The sequence below is a fragment of the Oryctolagus cuniculus genome, chromosome 19 (genome assembly GCF_051225735.1).
Source record: "Oryctolagus cuniculus isolate XC-2025 breed Fujian yellow rabbit chromosome 19, ASM5122573v1, whole genome shotgun sequence".
Taxonomy (NCBI): domain Eukaryota; kingdom Metazoa; phylum Chordata; class Mammalia; order Lagomorpha; family Leporidae; genus Oryctolagus; species Oryctolagus cuniculus.
In genome coordinates this window covers 44,069,703-44,087,589 of record NC_142885.1, presented here as the reverse complement: position 1 = coordinate 44,087,589, position 17,887 = coordinate 44,069,703, and the positions used below count along the sequence as shown (strand labels likewise).

Below are 17,887 nucleotides of genomic sequence, written 5' to 3'. Positions count from 1 at the left end.
ATTTTTATTTATTTATTTATTTATGTTGACAGGCAGAGTGGACAGTGAGAGAGAAAGAGACAGAGAGAAAGGTCTTCCTTTACTGTTGGTTCACCCTCCAATGGCTGCTGCGGCCGGGCGTGCTGCTGCCGGCGCACCTCGCTGATCCAAAGCCAGGAGCCAGGTGCTTTTCCTGGTCTCCTATGCGGGTGCAGGGCCCAAGCACTTGGGCCATCCTCCACTGCACTCCCGGACCACAGCAGAGAGCTGGACTAGAAGAGGGGCAACTGGGACAGAATCCGGCGCCCCGACCAGAACTAGTACCCGGGGTGCTGGCGCCACAGGTGGAGGCTTAGCCTAGTGAGCCACGGCACCGGCCTCAACCATAGTTTTTAAATAAACAACAACACAAAAAAAAAAAAAACTGGAAGGAAGCAAACCAAAATGTCATTAGTGGTTGATCAGACAGTGCTAATTTCCTGTCTTTTCAGTTACCGAGTGATCCACTGTAGAGTTCAAACTGTTTTACGAGCAGCACAGTGACAGCAAAACCAGAGGTAGCAGGCGATGCCATGCCTCTGTGACAGCATCAGTCCTCACAGTAATTACTACGCAGTGCTAGAGTATAGAGTGTGTAGACAGCGAGCTAAATTATGGGTCATAAATAATTTAGCTTGGCTACTCGAAGGTTTTTTTAATAAGCTCTCTGTAGTATTTTCACAACTCCTCTATAATCTAAAACTATCTCAAATCAAGATGCTTAAAATAAACAAATCCTTCATTGGTCTTTCTCTAAACACAGAGTGCAGAATGCAGATGAGTAACTTCTAAACTACAAGACAGCACCTTTCCTGGAACAGCTGCCTTCACAGAAACCCGTGTGCCTCTCAGGAGCCTTGTTCTTCAACATGTCAAAGCTTTCGTCTTCACACACGACCCGAGCACGCTGAGCTGTTTCACTATTACGTGTCTATCTGGGACTCCATCTGCCTAAAATGCCCTCTGCTTCTCCAGCTCCTGCCCCAAACTCTCTGCTAGTGACTTCCCACAGCCGCTCTGAAACCCAACTTAGTCATTGTTTCCTCTGGGAACTCTTTCCTTCCACAACCCTCCCAGACCCAATTTAGCAGGCCTTGTTTTTTGGTTTCTTTTTGTTGTTGTTGTTGTTGTTTCCAATTATTTGTATCCCTGTTGCAAGTGATCCCTCAATTTTTTTTTAAAGATTTATTTTTATTTATTTCAAAGACAGAGTTACGGAGAGAGAGGACTTTCATCCACTGGTTCACTCCCCAAATGGCTGCAACAGCTACAGCTGAGCCTATCCAAAGCCAGAAACCTCCTCTGGGTCTCCCACATGGGTGCAGGGGCCCAAGCATTTGGGCCATCCTCCACTGCTTTCCCAGGAGCATTAGCAGGGAGCTGGATCAGAAGCGGAGCAGCCGAGACTGGAACTGGTGCACATATGGGATGCCGGCACTGCAGGCCAGGGCTTTAACCCACTGCACCACGGCACTGGTCCTGATCCCTCAAATTTACCAACTACGCTTCCTCTTTCTCTCACCCTCCCTTTAAGTCGATAATCATAAATCCCACACCTTCCAGTACAGAGATTCTGAAGCACACATTAAGTGTCCTTTCAACGTTCTCTAAATCATTAGCAGTTTTTGTAATGGCACTCAGATTTAGGAGTTGCTGCTTCCAGCGAGGCCCCCACATTAGTCCCCTTAGTGACTTGCTCCAGACAAGAAAAGGCAGCACAGTCACAGCTTTTCAAAAATAACAAAGTAATTTTTCAAAGACTTTGAAGTTACTAACAAATCCTCAAAAATACAAGTGTTAAATCTCAAACAGTCTCCTGATTATCCCAGTGAAAACAACCAACTCAAAACTTTCACTTTCAGTGTGTTCACTGCAGGTGTAAAGCGCGGCTCTTCACTGTATCTCAAAGCGTTTTCTGGGCCGGCGCCGTGGCTCAATAAGCTAATCCTCCACCTTGCGGCGCCAGCACACCGGGTTCTAGTGCCGGTTGGGGCGCCGGATTCTGTCCCGGTTGCCCCTCTTCCAGGCCAGCTCTCTGCTATGGCCAGGGAGTGCAGTGGAGGATGGCCCAGGTGCTTGGGCCCTGCACCCCATGGGAGACCAGGAAAAGCACCTGGATCCTGGCTCCTGCCATCGGATCAGCGCGGTGCGCCGGCTGCAGCGGCGGCCATTGGAGGGTGAACCAACGGCAAAAGGAAGACCTTTCTCTCTCTGTCTCTCTCTCTCACTGTCCACTCTGCCTGTAAAAAAAAAAAAAAAAAAAAAAGCGCGTTTTCTTTCCTTGAGGCCTCTGAAGCGCCGTCAAGTGTTTTCTCTGTAAGAAGTGTTGCACGCAAGCAGGTACACAGGATGTGACCGCTAGCACTACTCAGGGAAGGACGTCTGTCCAGAGCTTCAGACACAGATCAGGCACCCCGCAGTAGAACAAGAGGGGGCCCCGCGGTGCTCCACGTGAGAGCACAACCGTCCCTCGACGACGGGGCAGACAGGTGCGAATGACTGGTAAGAATAGCTACTGACTTCTAAATAAAAGTTTAAGGTAGAGCCCAAGCTTTTCAAGAAATTTCAGGTCGACACAGAGCTCCTACACGCCACGTCCCAAGGAGAGGTGGCACCCTTTCATCAGACAGGAGGCCACGCTGCCATTAGGGCAGCTGCAGGAGAGCTTAGAGAAACCCTAGGCAGGACTGCTGGACTCCGTGAAGCTACTCCACGGCAGCCTTTCACACGTTCAAGCCACACTCAGGTTCCTGAACACAGCTAACAGAACCAAGCGACCCTTCACAGGAAGCTCCACAACCTCTGGCACTGGAACTGCCTTCCTACAGTTAAACTTGTCTTTCCAAAAAGTTTTTAGATTGTGTTAAGACAGACAGACATGAAGCAAAGCAGAGACAATTACAGCTCACTTACATGGATCATCAGACAATTTACCTCTCAGTAAATGTGTGATGGCTCAGAACTGCACTCAAGCTCACTGTACCAGTACACGTGACCCACCAGTGGCTTTTATTCTGACTAAAACCATGCGTGAGAATCATCCTGCAACTGCTCAACCAAACGTGCAAGCTACTCCACTCTTCCTCACTCTCAGCAACATTCTAAAATCTGAAAGAACTATTGGTCAACCTAACATAAAAAATGCACAAAGATCAGGAGACCAAGAGTGGTCAGCTGACATGAGGGGGAAAAAACCTCAGCAATAAAATATCAAAAAATGCTCCATTTCACTCATAACTGAAGGACTACACTTGTAATTCCTGAAGTGCGGTTTCACCTTTCACAGTAAAAGGTTTAAGCAATGTGAGCCCCAGTGGGGGAAAGGACCCTTTCCACTAATGACAGGATAAAAGAATGCAACCTTTTCAGAGGACTAACACCATCTTAAAATTTTTTAATGTGCTTACTATTCCACAATTCCACTTCTAGAAATTTGGGCTACAAAATATGCAATCATATAATCAATTTGCTCACTATACTACTGATTGCAGTTACAGCCACACTGGAACTCTGTAAGAACACTAGGAAAGTAAGTAAATACATTAAGGCAGGCACATCAAATTCCAGAGCAAACTAATAAAAAATGATCCCCACTAAGAGATATCCTGACTGTACTTAGCATCAACACCACAGATTTCTTGAGCAACCAGGGAGAAGAGGCAAGGTAGCTCTAACAGAGGTAGAATGATATGAATTAGACTACCCAGGCTTTTTCAGAAGTCACCATTCTTCAGCAAGAAGCAATGCAGAAATGCCTTCATAACCCAAGAATCCATAAATGTTTATATGATCCATGAGTTTTATACGTAGCCAGGCTACTATTTATCAGTAAGAACAACACACATTCTTAAAACACAAAATATTTCAGGAAATACAGGAATCATGAACCCCTTTGAAAGAAAAATGATCAGCTAACCAATATTAAATGGATTAGAAGACTCAACAGGACACTCAATCCCAGACAGTAAAAAAAAGTCTACAAAATCAGAGGGAAAGCAAATACAATCCAAGAACATGATACCTCGCCACTATGTCCTTCAAAATACAAAGGTAAACATTCCTAATTCACCAAATAAAGTACTCTATAAAAACTGACAAGAAAATCCAGCCAACAGGAAAATGAATCAAAGAACTCAATTTGGGTAAAGCCATAGTTAAAGAATCAGCAGGGAACACTGAATCCTTGAAAATATAAGACATTAAATACTGAGAAAACTGTAGTTGTAAAATGGACTATAAATGCTCTAAGACACTGACAATAAAACAATAAAAGTGAGGAAGAGGAGTACCAAGATCACATATATATCAATGACACCATTATTTTAATGTTTTTCATAATCTTTTTCCTATGGGGATTTGTAAGAAGCTAATAATTATTGAAGCAAAGTCTTCAGTTTCACTTGTTTCCTTGTCTGCTGTTAAATTCACGTAAGATGGATAGATCTCAAGAGCATTATGCTTTATGACAGAAGGGAACCTCAAAGATCACACACTGCAGGCCAGCGTTGGGTACAGCAGACTAAGCCACACCTTGCAAAACTGACATCAAAATTCAGAAGGCCAATTTAGCTGCTCAGCCTCCGGCTTTGATCCAGTTCCTAGCATCTAGGAAGAAAGAGGAAGACGGCCCAAGTGCTGGGGCCTTGCCACCCTCATGGGAGACACTGAGGGAGTTCCCAGTTACTAGTTTTGGAACTGGCCCAGACCTGGCTGTGGCAGAGATTTGGGCGGTGAAACAGAGGATAGAAGATCTGTCTCTCCCTCTCTGTTGCTCTATCAAATAAACACATTTTAAAACATAACAAAAAAGATCACACGCTGCAGTCTACATCCTTGTAACAACCTCAAAATGACAAAACTAGAGGGCTGGGGAGCAGAAGACCACTTGCTGGGAGTGAGAGAAAGGAACTACAAACACAAAGAGGGAGGAACAGAAGGGAGTACTGAGAGGACAGTTTTGGGCTTTGTGGCGATTACGTGACTCAACCCATGGAATGAATTTCATGGAACCACATACACACAAATGAATGCAGGTTTAACAATGGTGACACTCAGTAACGTCTGCAGTAGAATCAATAACTGACATGGGAGCAGACTTTTCTTTTTTTTTTTTTAATTTATATTTGAAAGTCAGAGCTACAGAGGAGGACAATCAGTGGCAGAGAGAGAGGTCTTCCATCCGCTGGTTCACTCCCCAAATGCCCACAATGGCTGGGGCTGGGCCAGGCCAAAGCCAGGAGCCAGGAGCTTCTTCTGGATCTCCCATATGGATGCAGGGGCCCAAAGACTTGGGCCATCTTCCACTGCTTTCCCAGATGCATTAGCAGGGAGCTGGATAGGAAGTGGAGCAGCCAGAACTGGAACCAGCACCCATATGGGATGCCGGTGCGACACAGGCTTAACCTGCCATAGCGCCAGCCGCGGTAGCAAGCATGTAGCCTAAAGAGTCACACTGACTATTCTGTTACACTCCAGGGCATGCAGAGATCACAATTTTTTCATTTGCTATTAGCAAACTCTTACTATCTGACTCCTTCTACCACGTGGCAATTTTGGGGAGCAAGTTTTAAGACTGACTGGCTAGCTACAGTGTTTTCATGGAACACTAGATCCAGTTTGGGCTACACTGTAAGTAAATATGCATCTGGGTTAAGAAGAAACACACCAGCTGTGGGGTTGGAACCCTGGGTTTGGATGTTGGCTCTGTCAATGCAGTTTGTAATTTTGAACAAGCAACTTATCACCACCCTCCTTGAACCACTGCACCCTTATGCTCCACAACTATACAATGGGAACACAGCACCTGTCTCACAGGGTAGGCACGAGAGCTCCCATGGTTCCATATGCAGTGTACATCAAGTCCCCTAAGCAATGGCTAGCACATAACAGAATTATACAGGGCCAGCATTGTGGCGTAGTGGGTAAAGCCGCCGTCTGCAGTGCCAGCATCCCATATGGACACTGGTTCAAATCCTGGCTGCTCTACTTCCAAACCAGCTCCCTGCTAATGCACCTGGGAAAGCAGCAGAGGATGGTCCAAGTCCCCTGCACCCACGTGGGAGACCTGGAAGAAGCTCCTAGCTCTTCAGAACCATGCAGCCATTTGGGGAGTGAACCAGCAGCTGAAGACCTCAATTTCTTTCTCTCTCTCTCTTTCTCTCTCTCTCTCCCCCCCCCCACCCATCTCTCCCCCTGTCTCTCTGCCTCTCTGTAACTCTGCCTTTCAAATAAATAAATAAATCTTTAAAAAAAACAGAATCATACAACATACATGGGTCTTCTCAGTAGCCTCTTCCACCTCGCTCCCTTCTCCGCTGCACCCTGCCTGACCCCCACTCCCAAATGTCCCCCAGAAGTTCTCCCAGCAGCAGTTTTAGGAGCTTGCCCACAAGCACTCCATCTACACAGCATACATCCATCCGGCTCCCTAGGCTCACCTGCTGCCGGGAAGAAAAACTGTTATCTGAGCTCTGATGGCACGGATTTGGGGGAAACAGGGAGATTATTCTATTCATCCTCTCCTCCAGTGTTATCACTCACCAAATATCCTATGACCATTAACTAACCTCAAGGGCCCATCCTGAACTTCTTGAGTCTCTCTTCACTCCTGCCTCTTCCAATCACTCGAATGCTCACCTGGCACTGGAGGAGCAGTGACACTGAGATGCACCACAACAGGACTCATGAACAGCAAGAACTAGGCCTGCCCTCCCCAGGCCTGGAGCAGGAGTGAGGAGGGAGCAGGAAAGGAGGCATAAGTTTCATATTTTGCTCCTCAAACTTCCAAACTGACTCTACAAGAATGTGGTCTTGTCATTCTTATAAAATAAATACAAATAAACCAAACGACAAAAGCAAAAACCCTAACTATCATCATCAAAGATGATGTATGTTAACTAGTGGGTAGAAAGTCCAAAGAGATGATATTTATGGTGACGCAGGAATGGGAAGAAGTTTCACCTGCAAAAATGCAGGAAAGGACATTCAAGCACAGGGAGGCAACAGCATGAGCAAGGGCAGAGAAATATGCAAGGGGACTGAGTGGTTTGTCATGGCTAGATGACAAGACACAATCTGGAAAGTCTTTAAAAGATATTCCAAATAGGCCGGCGCCGCGGCTCACTAGGCTAATCCTCCACCTTGCGGCGCCAACACACCGGGTTCTAGTCCCAGTCGGGGCACCGGATTCTGTCCCGGTTGCCCCTCTTCCAGGCCAGCTCTCTGCTGTGGCCCGGGAGTGCAGTGGAGGATGGCCCAAGTACTTGGGCCCTGCACCCGCATGGGAGACCAGAAGCACCTGGCTCCTGCCTTCGGATCAGCACGATGCGCCGGCCACAGCATGCCAGCCACGTTGGCCATTGGAGGGTGAACCAACGGCAAAAGGAAGTCCTTTCTCTCTGTCTCTCTCACTGTCCACTCTGCCTGTCAAAAAAAAAAAAAAAAAAAAAAAGATATTCCAAATAAATCCATTTTAAGTATTAAATAAATCACTCCCACCCCTACTGAGAAATCTAAAAGTGAAACTGAAAATACATGGCCCAGGGCCAGTGTTGTAGCCCTGGCCTGAAGCGCCGGCATCCCATATGGGCGCCAGTCCCGGCTGCTCCACTTCCAATCCAGCTCTCTGCTATGGCCTGGGAAAGCAGTAGAAGATGGCCCAAGTCTTTTGGCCCCTGCACCCACGTGGGAGACCTGGAAGAAGCTCCTGCATCTTGGCTTTGGATCAGCGCAGTGCAGCTCCAGCTGTTGCAGCCAACTGGGGAGTGAGCCATCGCATGGAAGACCTCTCTCTCTCTGCCTCTCCTCTCTCTCTGTAACTCTTTCAAATAAATAAATAAATCTTTAAAAAAAAAAAAAAAAAAAGGAAAGAAAATACACGGCCCTTGCACCTGTCACTATTCTGCTGTGATGAAAACCTGGTCTTGGGGCCAGCACTGTGACGCAGCGGGCTAAAGCCCCGGCCTGATGCGCCAGCATCCCATATAGACGCCAGTTCTAGTCCCAGCTGCTCCACTTCCGATCCAGCTCTCTGCTATGGCCTGGGATAGCAGAAGATGGCCCAAGTCTTTGGGCCCCTGCACCCACGTGGGAGACCCAGAAGAAGCTCCTGGCTCCTGGCTTCAGATCAGTGCAGCTCCAGCTGTTGCAGCCATGTAGGGAGCAAACCAGAGGATGGAAGACCCTTCACCCTGTCTCACCCTCTGTCTGTAACTCTACCCGTCAAATAAATAAACAAAAATCTTTAAAATAAAAAAAAAAATTAAAAACTTTGGTCTTTGGGCCCAGCAATGTAGCATGGTACAGAAAGCAGCCACCTGCTATGCTGGCATTCCCATATGGGCACCGGTTCGAGTCTCGGCTGCTCCACTTCCAATACAGCTCCCTGCTAATGGCCTGGTAAAGCAGTGAAGGATGGCCCAAGTGCTTGGACCCCTGCACCTACATGGGACACAGGGAAGAAGCTTCTGGCCCTGGCTTCAGCCTGGCCCAGCCCTGCCCAATGTGGCCATCTGAAGAATGAACCAGCAGATGGAAGGTACCTCTCTCTCTCCCTCTCTCCCTCTAACTCTGCCTTTCAAATAAATAAATCTAAAAAAAAAAAAAAAAAAAAAAAAAAACCACGTGGTCTCTGACAATGGAGGTCCTCTAATCTGAATGATTTGGTGTCTAGTGGCATGCTCACACCGGAACTCTGAGGTAGCCCACAGAAACAGGGGTACAGAAGATGGGCTGGTGGAGTTAAACCTGGACACCAGAGCCCAGGAAAGACATCAAATGTCAAAGCTAAAGATAAGGCCAGGGATCAGCATTGTGCCATAATGGGCTAAACCACATCCTGCAATACTGGCATTCCATATGGGCACCAGTTCAAGTCCTGATTGCTCCACTTCCGATTCAGCTCTCTGCTAATGTGTCCTTGGGCCCCTGCACCCACATAGGAGACCTGGATAAAGCTCCTTGGTCCTGGCCCCAGCCTAGCCCAGTCTCACTATTGCAGCCATTTGGGGAGTGAACCAGCAGATAGAAGATCTCTCTGTCTCTCCCTCTGTCTCTGTAACTCTTCAAAATAAATAAATTTTTAAACAACAAAAATAAAAAGAAACAATGCCAGCCTGACCCAAATGGAGGGAATGGAGGGAAAGGCCAGAGTCAGGGCGGCATCAACAGGCCTGGTGGTGCCAGGGAGAGGATGTGATGATGGAGCAGAGGAAGTTCAAGATTACTCAGGCTTATCATTAGCATGTCTGGTGGATAAGGTCATTAACAGAGCTAAGGCATGAGGGAGGAGGCACTGACCTAAGGCAAGATGATAGATTTGGTCTAGATTCATTTAATTTCATGCCTGTAGGACACCTAAGTGGATACCCAAGGCTGGAGAAGGAGGCTTAGTTCTGTTTGGTAGTCAGGGCATAGCTCAAGCCATGGGAAAGCAGACCAAGGGAGACCAAACCAAGAGAGTAATAATATCATGGAAGGCAAGGGAGCCAAGAAAGGGCTTCAGGAAAACAAAAGGAGAGGGCAGCTGTTATGGCCCACAAGCAGAGTCAAGGAGAGGTCACAGGTGATCTTGAAAAGTGGTGAAGCTGCCAGCGCTGTAGCGCACTGGGTTAAGCTGCTGCCTGCAACACAGGCATCCCACTTGGCACCGGTTCAAGTAAGAAAAGTGACAAAGACAAACCAGTGTGCAACACACTGCAGAGAAAGGGGGAGTGGGAAGGCAGGGGGAAGCAGCGACACCTGCTCGACAGGCTGGTGTGTCACTGCTTCCTTCACGGGGGCATACATGCTGACAACCCAACTACCTACAAGTGTCAGCATCCTTGTCCTGCCCAGTGTCAGTTGCTTCATGTCAGCACAGCAACAACTGGTCCAAGTGCTTGGGCCCCTACACCCACATGGGAACTCCTAGCTCCTGGCTTCGGCCTGGCTCAGCCCCAGCCATTGTGGCCACTTAGAGAGTGAACCAGCTGATGGAAGATCACTACATCTCTCCCTCTCTCTCTGTAACTCGGACTTTCACGGCTATTGTGGCCACTTGGGCAGTGAATCAGCAGACGAAAGATCTCTCCATCTCTCCCTCTCTGTAACTCTGACTTTCAAATAAATAAATAAATCTTTTTTTAAAAAAGAGTTAGATTAAGGATATAAAATATTAAAAAAATAATAAATGCTATGGAAAGAAGTAAAGCAAGATTCAAGAAACTGGACACCTGAAGTGGAATTATAAGTTTAAAGAGAGAAAGGTGGAGATGGCCCTGTGGCATAGCGGCTAAAGCTGCTGCCTACAGTGCCAGCATCCCATATGGACACCTGTTCAAGTCCCGGCTGCTCCACTTCTGATCCAGCTCCCTGCCAATGCGCCTGGGAAAGCAGTGGAAGACGGCCCAAGTACTTGGCCCCTGGACCCACATGGGAGACCTGGAAGAAGCTCCTGGCTCCTTGGCTTCAGATCAGCCCAACTCCAGCTGCTGGGAGAGTGAATCACCATTTGGGGAGTAAATCGGCAGATGGAAGATCTCACTCTCTCTCTCTGCTTCTGCCTCTACCTTTCAGAGGGAGAGAGGTGACTCTTGCAAAAGCTTCAAGAAGGTTCAGTCACACAGATTCCCAGGACAACACAGTCTAGGCAGAGCAGCAGCCAGGACGAAGTCTCAGGGCAGGAACACACCTTGCTGTCTGAAGAATGGCAAGAGGCTAAGGGAGCTGGAGCAGAGAGCGCAAAAGGCGGAGTCCCGGGAGATGCAATCCGACAGTGACAGTGTGAGTGACAGGTCTGAAAAGCAAGTCTGAGTGGGCCATCCTGAAGCTGGAGATGAAGGTCTGCACCAGCAATTCCTGGCTAACGGGTGGCCTGGAAGAGTGCCCCGCGTCTAAGGCCCAGGGCAGTTCAGCTGTCCAGAGATCAGTGGAATGAGGAAGGAATGCCAGTGAGACGGGAGGAAATGCAGCACATCCCAGTCGCCCAGAGGCCAGGCTAAGAAAGGCTTCACGGAACAGACAAGTTCAGCCTGTCCAGTGCAGACCACGTAAGAGTGGCCTGAGAGCAAACCAGTGGGTTTCACAACAGTGGTGGGAGGGATCTTGACAACTACACTTAAGAGAGAATGGGAAGTGAGAACTAGAACCAGGTACAGACCACTCTTTCCTGGAGTTTTGTTGCAAAGGGGAACAAAGAAATGGGCCGTACCAGCCAGGAAGGTAAGAGTCAAGGTTTCTGAAGAGAAAAAAGGGCCCATTTGTGTACTGCGTGCATGAATGTGAGCACATAAAGTCCTAGAAAGCCCCAAGCGAACAAGTTCCTTCCTTGACTCTCATTTGGCATCTGTTATTTTCTACTATCTTTACTGATGTGTATCTGATCTTCATAGCTATCTCAAACAACTTTCACTTGGAAGGCCCTGTTTGTCTTTGTCCAACTCTCAAACTCTTTATCCTCCTGCAAGACCCGAATCCCCGTCCTGGGAAACCTTCCCCGACCCTTCTCCCATTGTCCCACTGCATTCTCTGTACCAGCTCTGTACCACTATCGCCCTATCACAATCTCTTGTATCTATCAGAATCCGTCTTATCTTCCCCACTAAACAGGCTCCTAGAGGGCGGGGCAGCGTTAGCCCAAAAGCGTTAACAGTTAAGAGCACTGACTCTTGAGCCGGACAGCCTGGGACTGAATCCCAGTTTCAACACTTGGTTGCACGTGAAGCTGCCTAACCTCTCAGTGCCTTGAACAGCATAATCTGTAAAATGGGAAATAAAAATAGCTTCTCCCTCCTGGTGTTGTTAGGAAAAGTAAAGGATTAGTGTATGTAAAATGCCTGGCATATATATTATATATATATAAACTAGTAAACTTTTATAACCACAGCACCTAGGATTTTTTTCTAATTAATCTATTTATTTGAAAGTCAGAGTTACACAGACAGAGAAGGCAAAGCAGAGAGAGAGAGACAGGTCTTCCATCCACCCGTTCAATCCCCAGATTGGCCAGAGCTGGGCCAGGTCGAGGCCAGGAGCCAAGAGCTTTTTCCAGGTCTCCTACATGGGTGCAGGAGCCCAAGGACTTGGACCATCTTCTACAGCTTTCCCAGGCCATAGCAGAGAGCTGGATTGGAAGTGGAGCAGCTGGGACTCGAACTCTTACCCATATGGGATGCCAACACTGCAGCGACAGCTTTACCTACTACGCCACAGCGCCGGGCCCCGCACCTAGGATTTTAAGTTTAACAGCAGGAAGTCAACAAATTACTTCACAAATAACTAAACTGAGACACTAAAAAACTCTGGTTTAGTATACAGAATTACTTTTCTATACCACATTAACAAGGATTTTCGTTTACCAGGTAATTCCATCATCTGAATAAGGCATGTACTAATTTTTTCAAAAGCTAGTAAAGTCATTTCTCAATACTTAACTGTCTCCCCCATCTCTAAGGATGTCACTGACATTCATTACCTCTGCCACCTGCCTACACTACCTCTCCCCTAAAGCATGGTGGACAACAGAACACACCTTGTGAGTGGCCAAGGTTAAGATCTGACCTTGCCTCCATTACAGATGACATTAAAAAGAAAAACCTTTATAATCAATGCATCGCTTAAGCAACTGAAAAAGAAATGCCAATTTAAGCAAGGACTCAATTTTGCACAAAATTTCCATATTAAGTAATGGCCATTCAATATTAAGTAGCAATTTTTCAGAGAAACAGTGGGAACCTCTAACTTGTTTAACCAGTTAAGAACTCGTGGGAATTCAACCCAAAATGATGATTTAATGAACTAGGGTATACCCAGCTATTCTCATTCTGTACTGCACCTATCAATCTTTTCTAACTAGTTCTAAACACACAGGTCAAGATCCCTCCTAGTGGTGGTGGCACTGTGGAGAAGCAGACTGGACCACATGGGAGCACTAGTCCCATGCACAGCTGTTCTGCTTCTGACCCAGCGCCCTGCTAATAGGCAAGGGGAAAGCAGTGGAATATGGCCAAGCGCTTGGGCCCCTACCACCCCTGTGGGAGACTAGGATACAGTTCCTGCCATTGCAGCCACTTGGGGAGTGAACCTGCAGATGGAAGATATCTATCTCTCACTCACTCTCTCTTTCTTTCTTTCAAATAAATAAAATAAATCTTTAAAAAGAAAGACTGTTTAAAGCAAGCTTCCCATCCTCCCTACGCCACTACCATCTCTCAGACACATTCTGGACATACCGGACGGCAGACTCCTGATCCTCTTTCCCAGGAGGCAGCACAGCGACTTGGAAGAGCAGGGGCTTGGAGTGGAGCACCCTGGGTTCCATGCCGCCCCACCACTCCTTCAACAGGCATCCTAAGCAGGTCTGTCAATCTCCCCTCTGGCAGTAACAGCAATCATATAACCTAGCCAGGTTAGTGTGGTTAAATAATACTGAGTAACTAAAAGGAAAAGCAGTAATGAAAAACAGCTAGCACATCAAAGATGCTTAATAAACAGTTTTCATTATGCTACACCATTTTCAAGTCTTAGTAGAGTTGAAGTTTTAAGAAGATGATACCAAAAGGGTTGAAACTTGGGGCTGGCACTGTGGTGCAGCAGGTTAACGCCCTAGCCTGGGGCGCCGGCATCCCAAATGGGCACCAGTTCAGGACCGAGCTGCTCCAATTCTGATCCAGCTCTCTGCTGTGGCCTGGGAAAGCTGCAGAAGATGCCCCAAGTCCTTGGACCCCTGCACCCATGTAAGAGACACAGAAGAGGCTCCTGGCTTCAGATCGGCGCAGCTCCAGCCGTTGCAGTCAATTGCGGAGTGGACCATCAGGTGGAAGACCTCTCTCTCTCTGTCTCTACTCACTCTGTGTAACTCTGAATTTCGAATAAATAAATAAATCTTTAAAAAGGGGGGGGGGGCTGAAACTTGGAAAGACATTGTGGCACAGTGGTTAAGTCACCACTAGGGAACCCAGCATTCCATGTCAGAGTGCCTGGGATGGGATTGCGCCTCTGCTTCCCACGCAGGTTCCTGTTAATATGTACCTTGGAAGGTAGTAGGTTGCAACTCAAGTACTTGGGTCCCTGTCACCTACATAGGAGACTTGACCTGCCCCCTGCCCCTCTCTGTCACTTTGCCTTTCAAATACATAAAAATAAACTTTTTTCAAAAAGGTTTAAATTTATGCCAACTAATACTTTTAAAACTGTTGGGGCCAGCACTGTAGCGTAGTAGGTTAAGCCTCCGCCTGCATCCCATACAGGCTCGTTAAGAGTCCCGGCTGCTCCACTTCCAATCCAGCTCCCTGCCAATGCACCTGGGAAAGCAGTGGAAGACGGCCTGAGTCCTTGGGCCCCTGCATCCATGTAGGTGACCTAGAAGAAGCTCCAGGCTCCTGGCTTCAGATCAGCCCAGCTCCAGCTGTTGCAGCCATTTAGGGAGTGAACCAGCGGATGGAAGATCTTTCCATCTCTCCCTCTCTCTCTAACTCTCTCAAATAAATTAAGTAAATCTTAAGGAAAAAAAAAAGACTCTAGAAGCCACCTCTTTTAAAAAAAAAAAAAAAGAAAGAAAGAAAGAAAAATCATTAAGGCAGTAAGCAATGGAAAGGAAAAAAGTTCTTGGAATACACAAATAGCTATGATTTCAGGGAAAAGACCCTGCTCCTAAGAAACAAAAAAAAAAAAAAGAGACAATGGCTTCCTTGCCTTTGACAGACAAGGCCTGTCCCACCCAAACCCCTGACTCTGTGCACTACACACAATGACCATCACCATCTTAATCACTTTACACACACTGTAGCCACCTGCTGTGTATGTAAATGAGATCTAGGTTACAAAAACCTTGACTTGAAACTTACCTCCAAAAAAAAAAAAAATGTCAGGGAGGTCATGAAGTCAGCAACTTTACAATTAATTACTCAGTAGTTGGGAAAGGCGTTTGGCACAGATGCCACTTGGGATGCCCACATCCCATACCAGAGTATCTGAGTTACAGCCCTGCTCTGCTCCCGATTCCAGCTCCCTGCTAATGCACACCCTGGAAGGCAGCAGCTGGTGGCTCAAGTACTTAGGTCCCTGCCACACACACCCGAGTTTGGAGACCCGGATGGAGTCCAGCTGCTGCCAGCACTTGGGGAGTGAGCCAGCAGACAGACACACGCACGCTCCTGCACGTGCTCACACGTTCCCTCGCTCCCTAACAAATAAAAGAAATAACGATTTTGTAAGCGCTCACTGCCAATTCAAGTGAACTCTGAATACAAGGGATCTCGGCTAGCTCAGCCAATGAACTTTCGTCGGAGGGTCCTACGGCAAAGTTCTCAGTTCCCGAGGGGAGGACCGGGTCCTGCCTTGTTCTCCGATGCGTTCCCAGGGCCCGGCATCCAGGAGAGCTGCACACCCACACTCACAGCACCACTATTCACGAGAGCCAAGAGGTGGACGCATGCCGGAACACACTGAGGGACGAATGGATAAACAAAACGTGGCACGTACACACAATGGAATTCAGCCTTCAAAAGGCAGGAAATGCTGACACAGGCTACGGCATGGATGAAGCCTGAAGACGCTATGCCAAGCGAAATCGGCCTGCCTCCAAAGGATGAACACTGCCAATGATGTGAGAGGCACCTACAGTAGCCAATGCAGAGAAACAGAAAGTAAAGATGGTGGCTGACACGGCCTGGGGGAGAGGGTCTCTTGGGTGCAGGTGCAGAACTGCACACTTTTGTGGGATGAAACAACTGCCGGACGTACGGCGGGCGTGACTGCGACTGCGGGCAACACGTCTGCACGTAACGCCACCGATCGGCACACTTACAACCGTACATCCTGTGTTGTCCATATTCTACAGTTCAGAAACAAAACCAAAACATATTGGTGGAAATAAAAAAGGAGTGAGTACTACTTTCACCAATCGCTGAATGCTAATATAATTTGCAGACTTCTTATCTCCACACTTCATAGAAGAGGAAATTGGAACTCAAAGAGCTTAACTGCTCTGTCACTACACACAGTGTGTGTGTGTGTGTGTGTGTGTGTGTAGTAGACTATGTAAGGCATATGTACACTCACACACACAGTATACACGCATCACAGGGGTCTTCTACCCAGCTGGTTGTGAACCCCGCGAGAACACCATGCCTCTTACTACACCCAGGGCCCAACAACGCTTTGAGAATCCACTGGCCTGAACACCTGCATCACAAAAGCTCAAACTCCAACCTTTTCTCTACCACCCACTAACAGGGCAGGGACAAAATGGGTGGCCCTGAGAACCGTTCTGTCCCCGGAAGTGTTCAAACAGGCTGAGCAATGGTGGGGCTTGCCGTATGCCAGGAGCCAGGGCAGATCCAATTCACACAATTTTATCTCACAGAGGGCTCAGTCTAGAGCAGCAGATAAGGCTCAGAAAACAATCCCAATTACAAAAAAGCCAAATGCTGAACAGAGGTGCGAGCCAACCGTGAAGGCAGCAAGGCGAGCGTCAGTGGATGTGCAAGGTCTGGAAGGATAGACTGTCCCTGGTCCTACAAGGTGCAAGGCAACGGCACACAGCAGCCTGTGGAGGGGTAGGGATCCCTGCCTTTGAGTCATCCGGGTCCCCAGTCATAACCTGGTCCAGCTCTGCGCGCTCTTATAGAACAGAACCTCTGAAATCGCACCGCCTCCCTTCAAATCCTGCCCCTGTCACTCAAGTGTCACCTGTCCCCGACTGGCCTCAAGTCTCCCCACTTATGAACACAAGGGTTGATGCGCTCACTAAATAATGTCCTGTCCACTTACTCCGCATAGGGCCTGGCCAGAAATACACGCTAGCCTTTGTCACGACGAGCCGCACGGCGGGAGAGGCCCACCCCCAGCAGATGCAAGGGCCCAGGCAGTCCCGAGCCACCCCGCGGGTGGGGGGGATGGGCGCGCACAGCCGGGGCTTGCACACCCTGCACGCATGTGTCACCGGCCAGCCTCGGCACGCGCCTCTCCCCCGCCCCGAAGGCAGAAGCGATGGCTCAGCAGCTCCGGGGCCCACTCCTGCCCCCCACCCCCGGCTCCCACCCCACTTACCATGCTGGCCGGGGGAGGGGCGGCTCAGGTGAGCTGGTTCGTGGGCTTCGGACACGTCCCGCTCGCACAGTTCAGGTCATGGTCCCGGCAGGCTCGGGAAGTCCCCGCCCGTGCAAACACAACCCCTTTCCCTCCCGGGCCCCCTCTATGAAGAAGAGCAAGGCCTCCCGGTCCGCCTCATCGGGGGTCCCCGGGACAATTCATCCAGACCCTCCCTTCCCTCCCCAAGGAAACTGAACAAGCAGGAAATGGGGCTCCGAGGGCACCAGCTCGGGGGCCCCCCGCCCGGGCCCGACCCCCGAGAGGGGGAGGCTACGGGCCCAGGCAGGGGCTCCCCGGAGCCGCGGACAGAGGCGGCGTCGGCGGGCCCGGCCCCGAGGCTAAAGGGGCGGAGGCTGAATTGGGCCTCGGCGGCGCGGCACGGCCCGGACGGCCGGCTCAGGGAAGAGGCCCACAGGCCCGCGCTGTCCTCACCGCTTCAGCCCACACGGCCGCTACCGCCACCCCCCAGAGCATCCCTGCGCGCTCCCGCCCCAGAGCCGCCCGCTCGCGCCGCGCGGCCGCCCCCGACCAACAGCCCCAGCGCGCCGGAAGTGGCGAGCTCCGGGCGGCCCCACAGCACCGCCGCCGGGCTGCGGCGCTGGAACCGGACCAATCCGGAATCGACGAGGGGCCGGGCAGGGGGCGGGGCCGCACCTGACGGCTCCCACTGGCCCCGCCTCCTGTGGCTCCGCCCCCTACGCCCGCGGTGCGGGCCTGGCGGCCATCTTGGTAAAGGGAGCCAAGGGCGGCCATCTTAGTAAAGGGGCGGTTTCTCTTTCGCTTCGCTTGCTCATTCATT

The 17,887-nt window shown here is 49.3% G+C and overlaps 1 protein-coding gene across 5 annotated transcripts in view; it reads right to left on the bottom strand.

Annotated features, from left to right (window-relative positions):
• Positions 1 to 17,644, bottom strand: part of LOC100350325 (exportin-6) — a 122,698-nt gene extending 105,054 nt beyond the window's left edge. For 4 of the 5 annotated variants that reach the window (XM_008257959.5, XM_017342572.4, XM_017342571.4 and 1 more), the window contains exon 1: positions 17,047 to 17,644. In XM_008257959.5, coding sequence (XP_008256181.3) covers positions 17,047 to 17,049 — 3 coding nt within the window. In that variant the 5' untranslated portion in view covers positions 17,050 to 17,644. The remainder of the gene's footprint in view (positions 1 to 17,046) is intronic. The other variant, XM_089321220.1, reaches the window with a different exon arrangement.
• Positions 17,645 to 17,887: the final 243 nt, after the last annotated feature.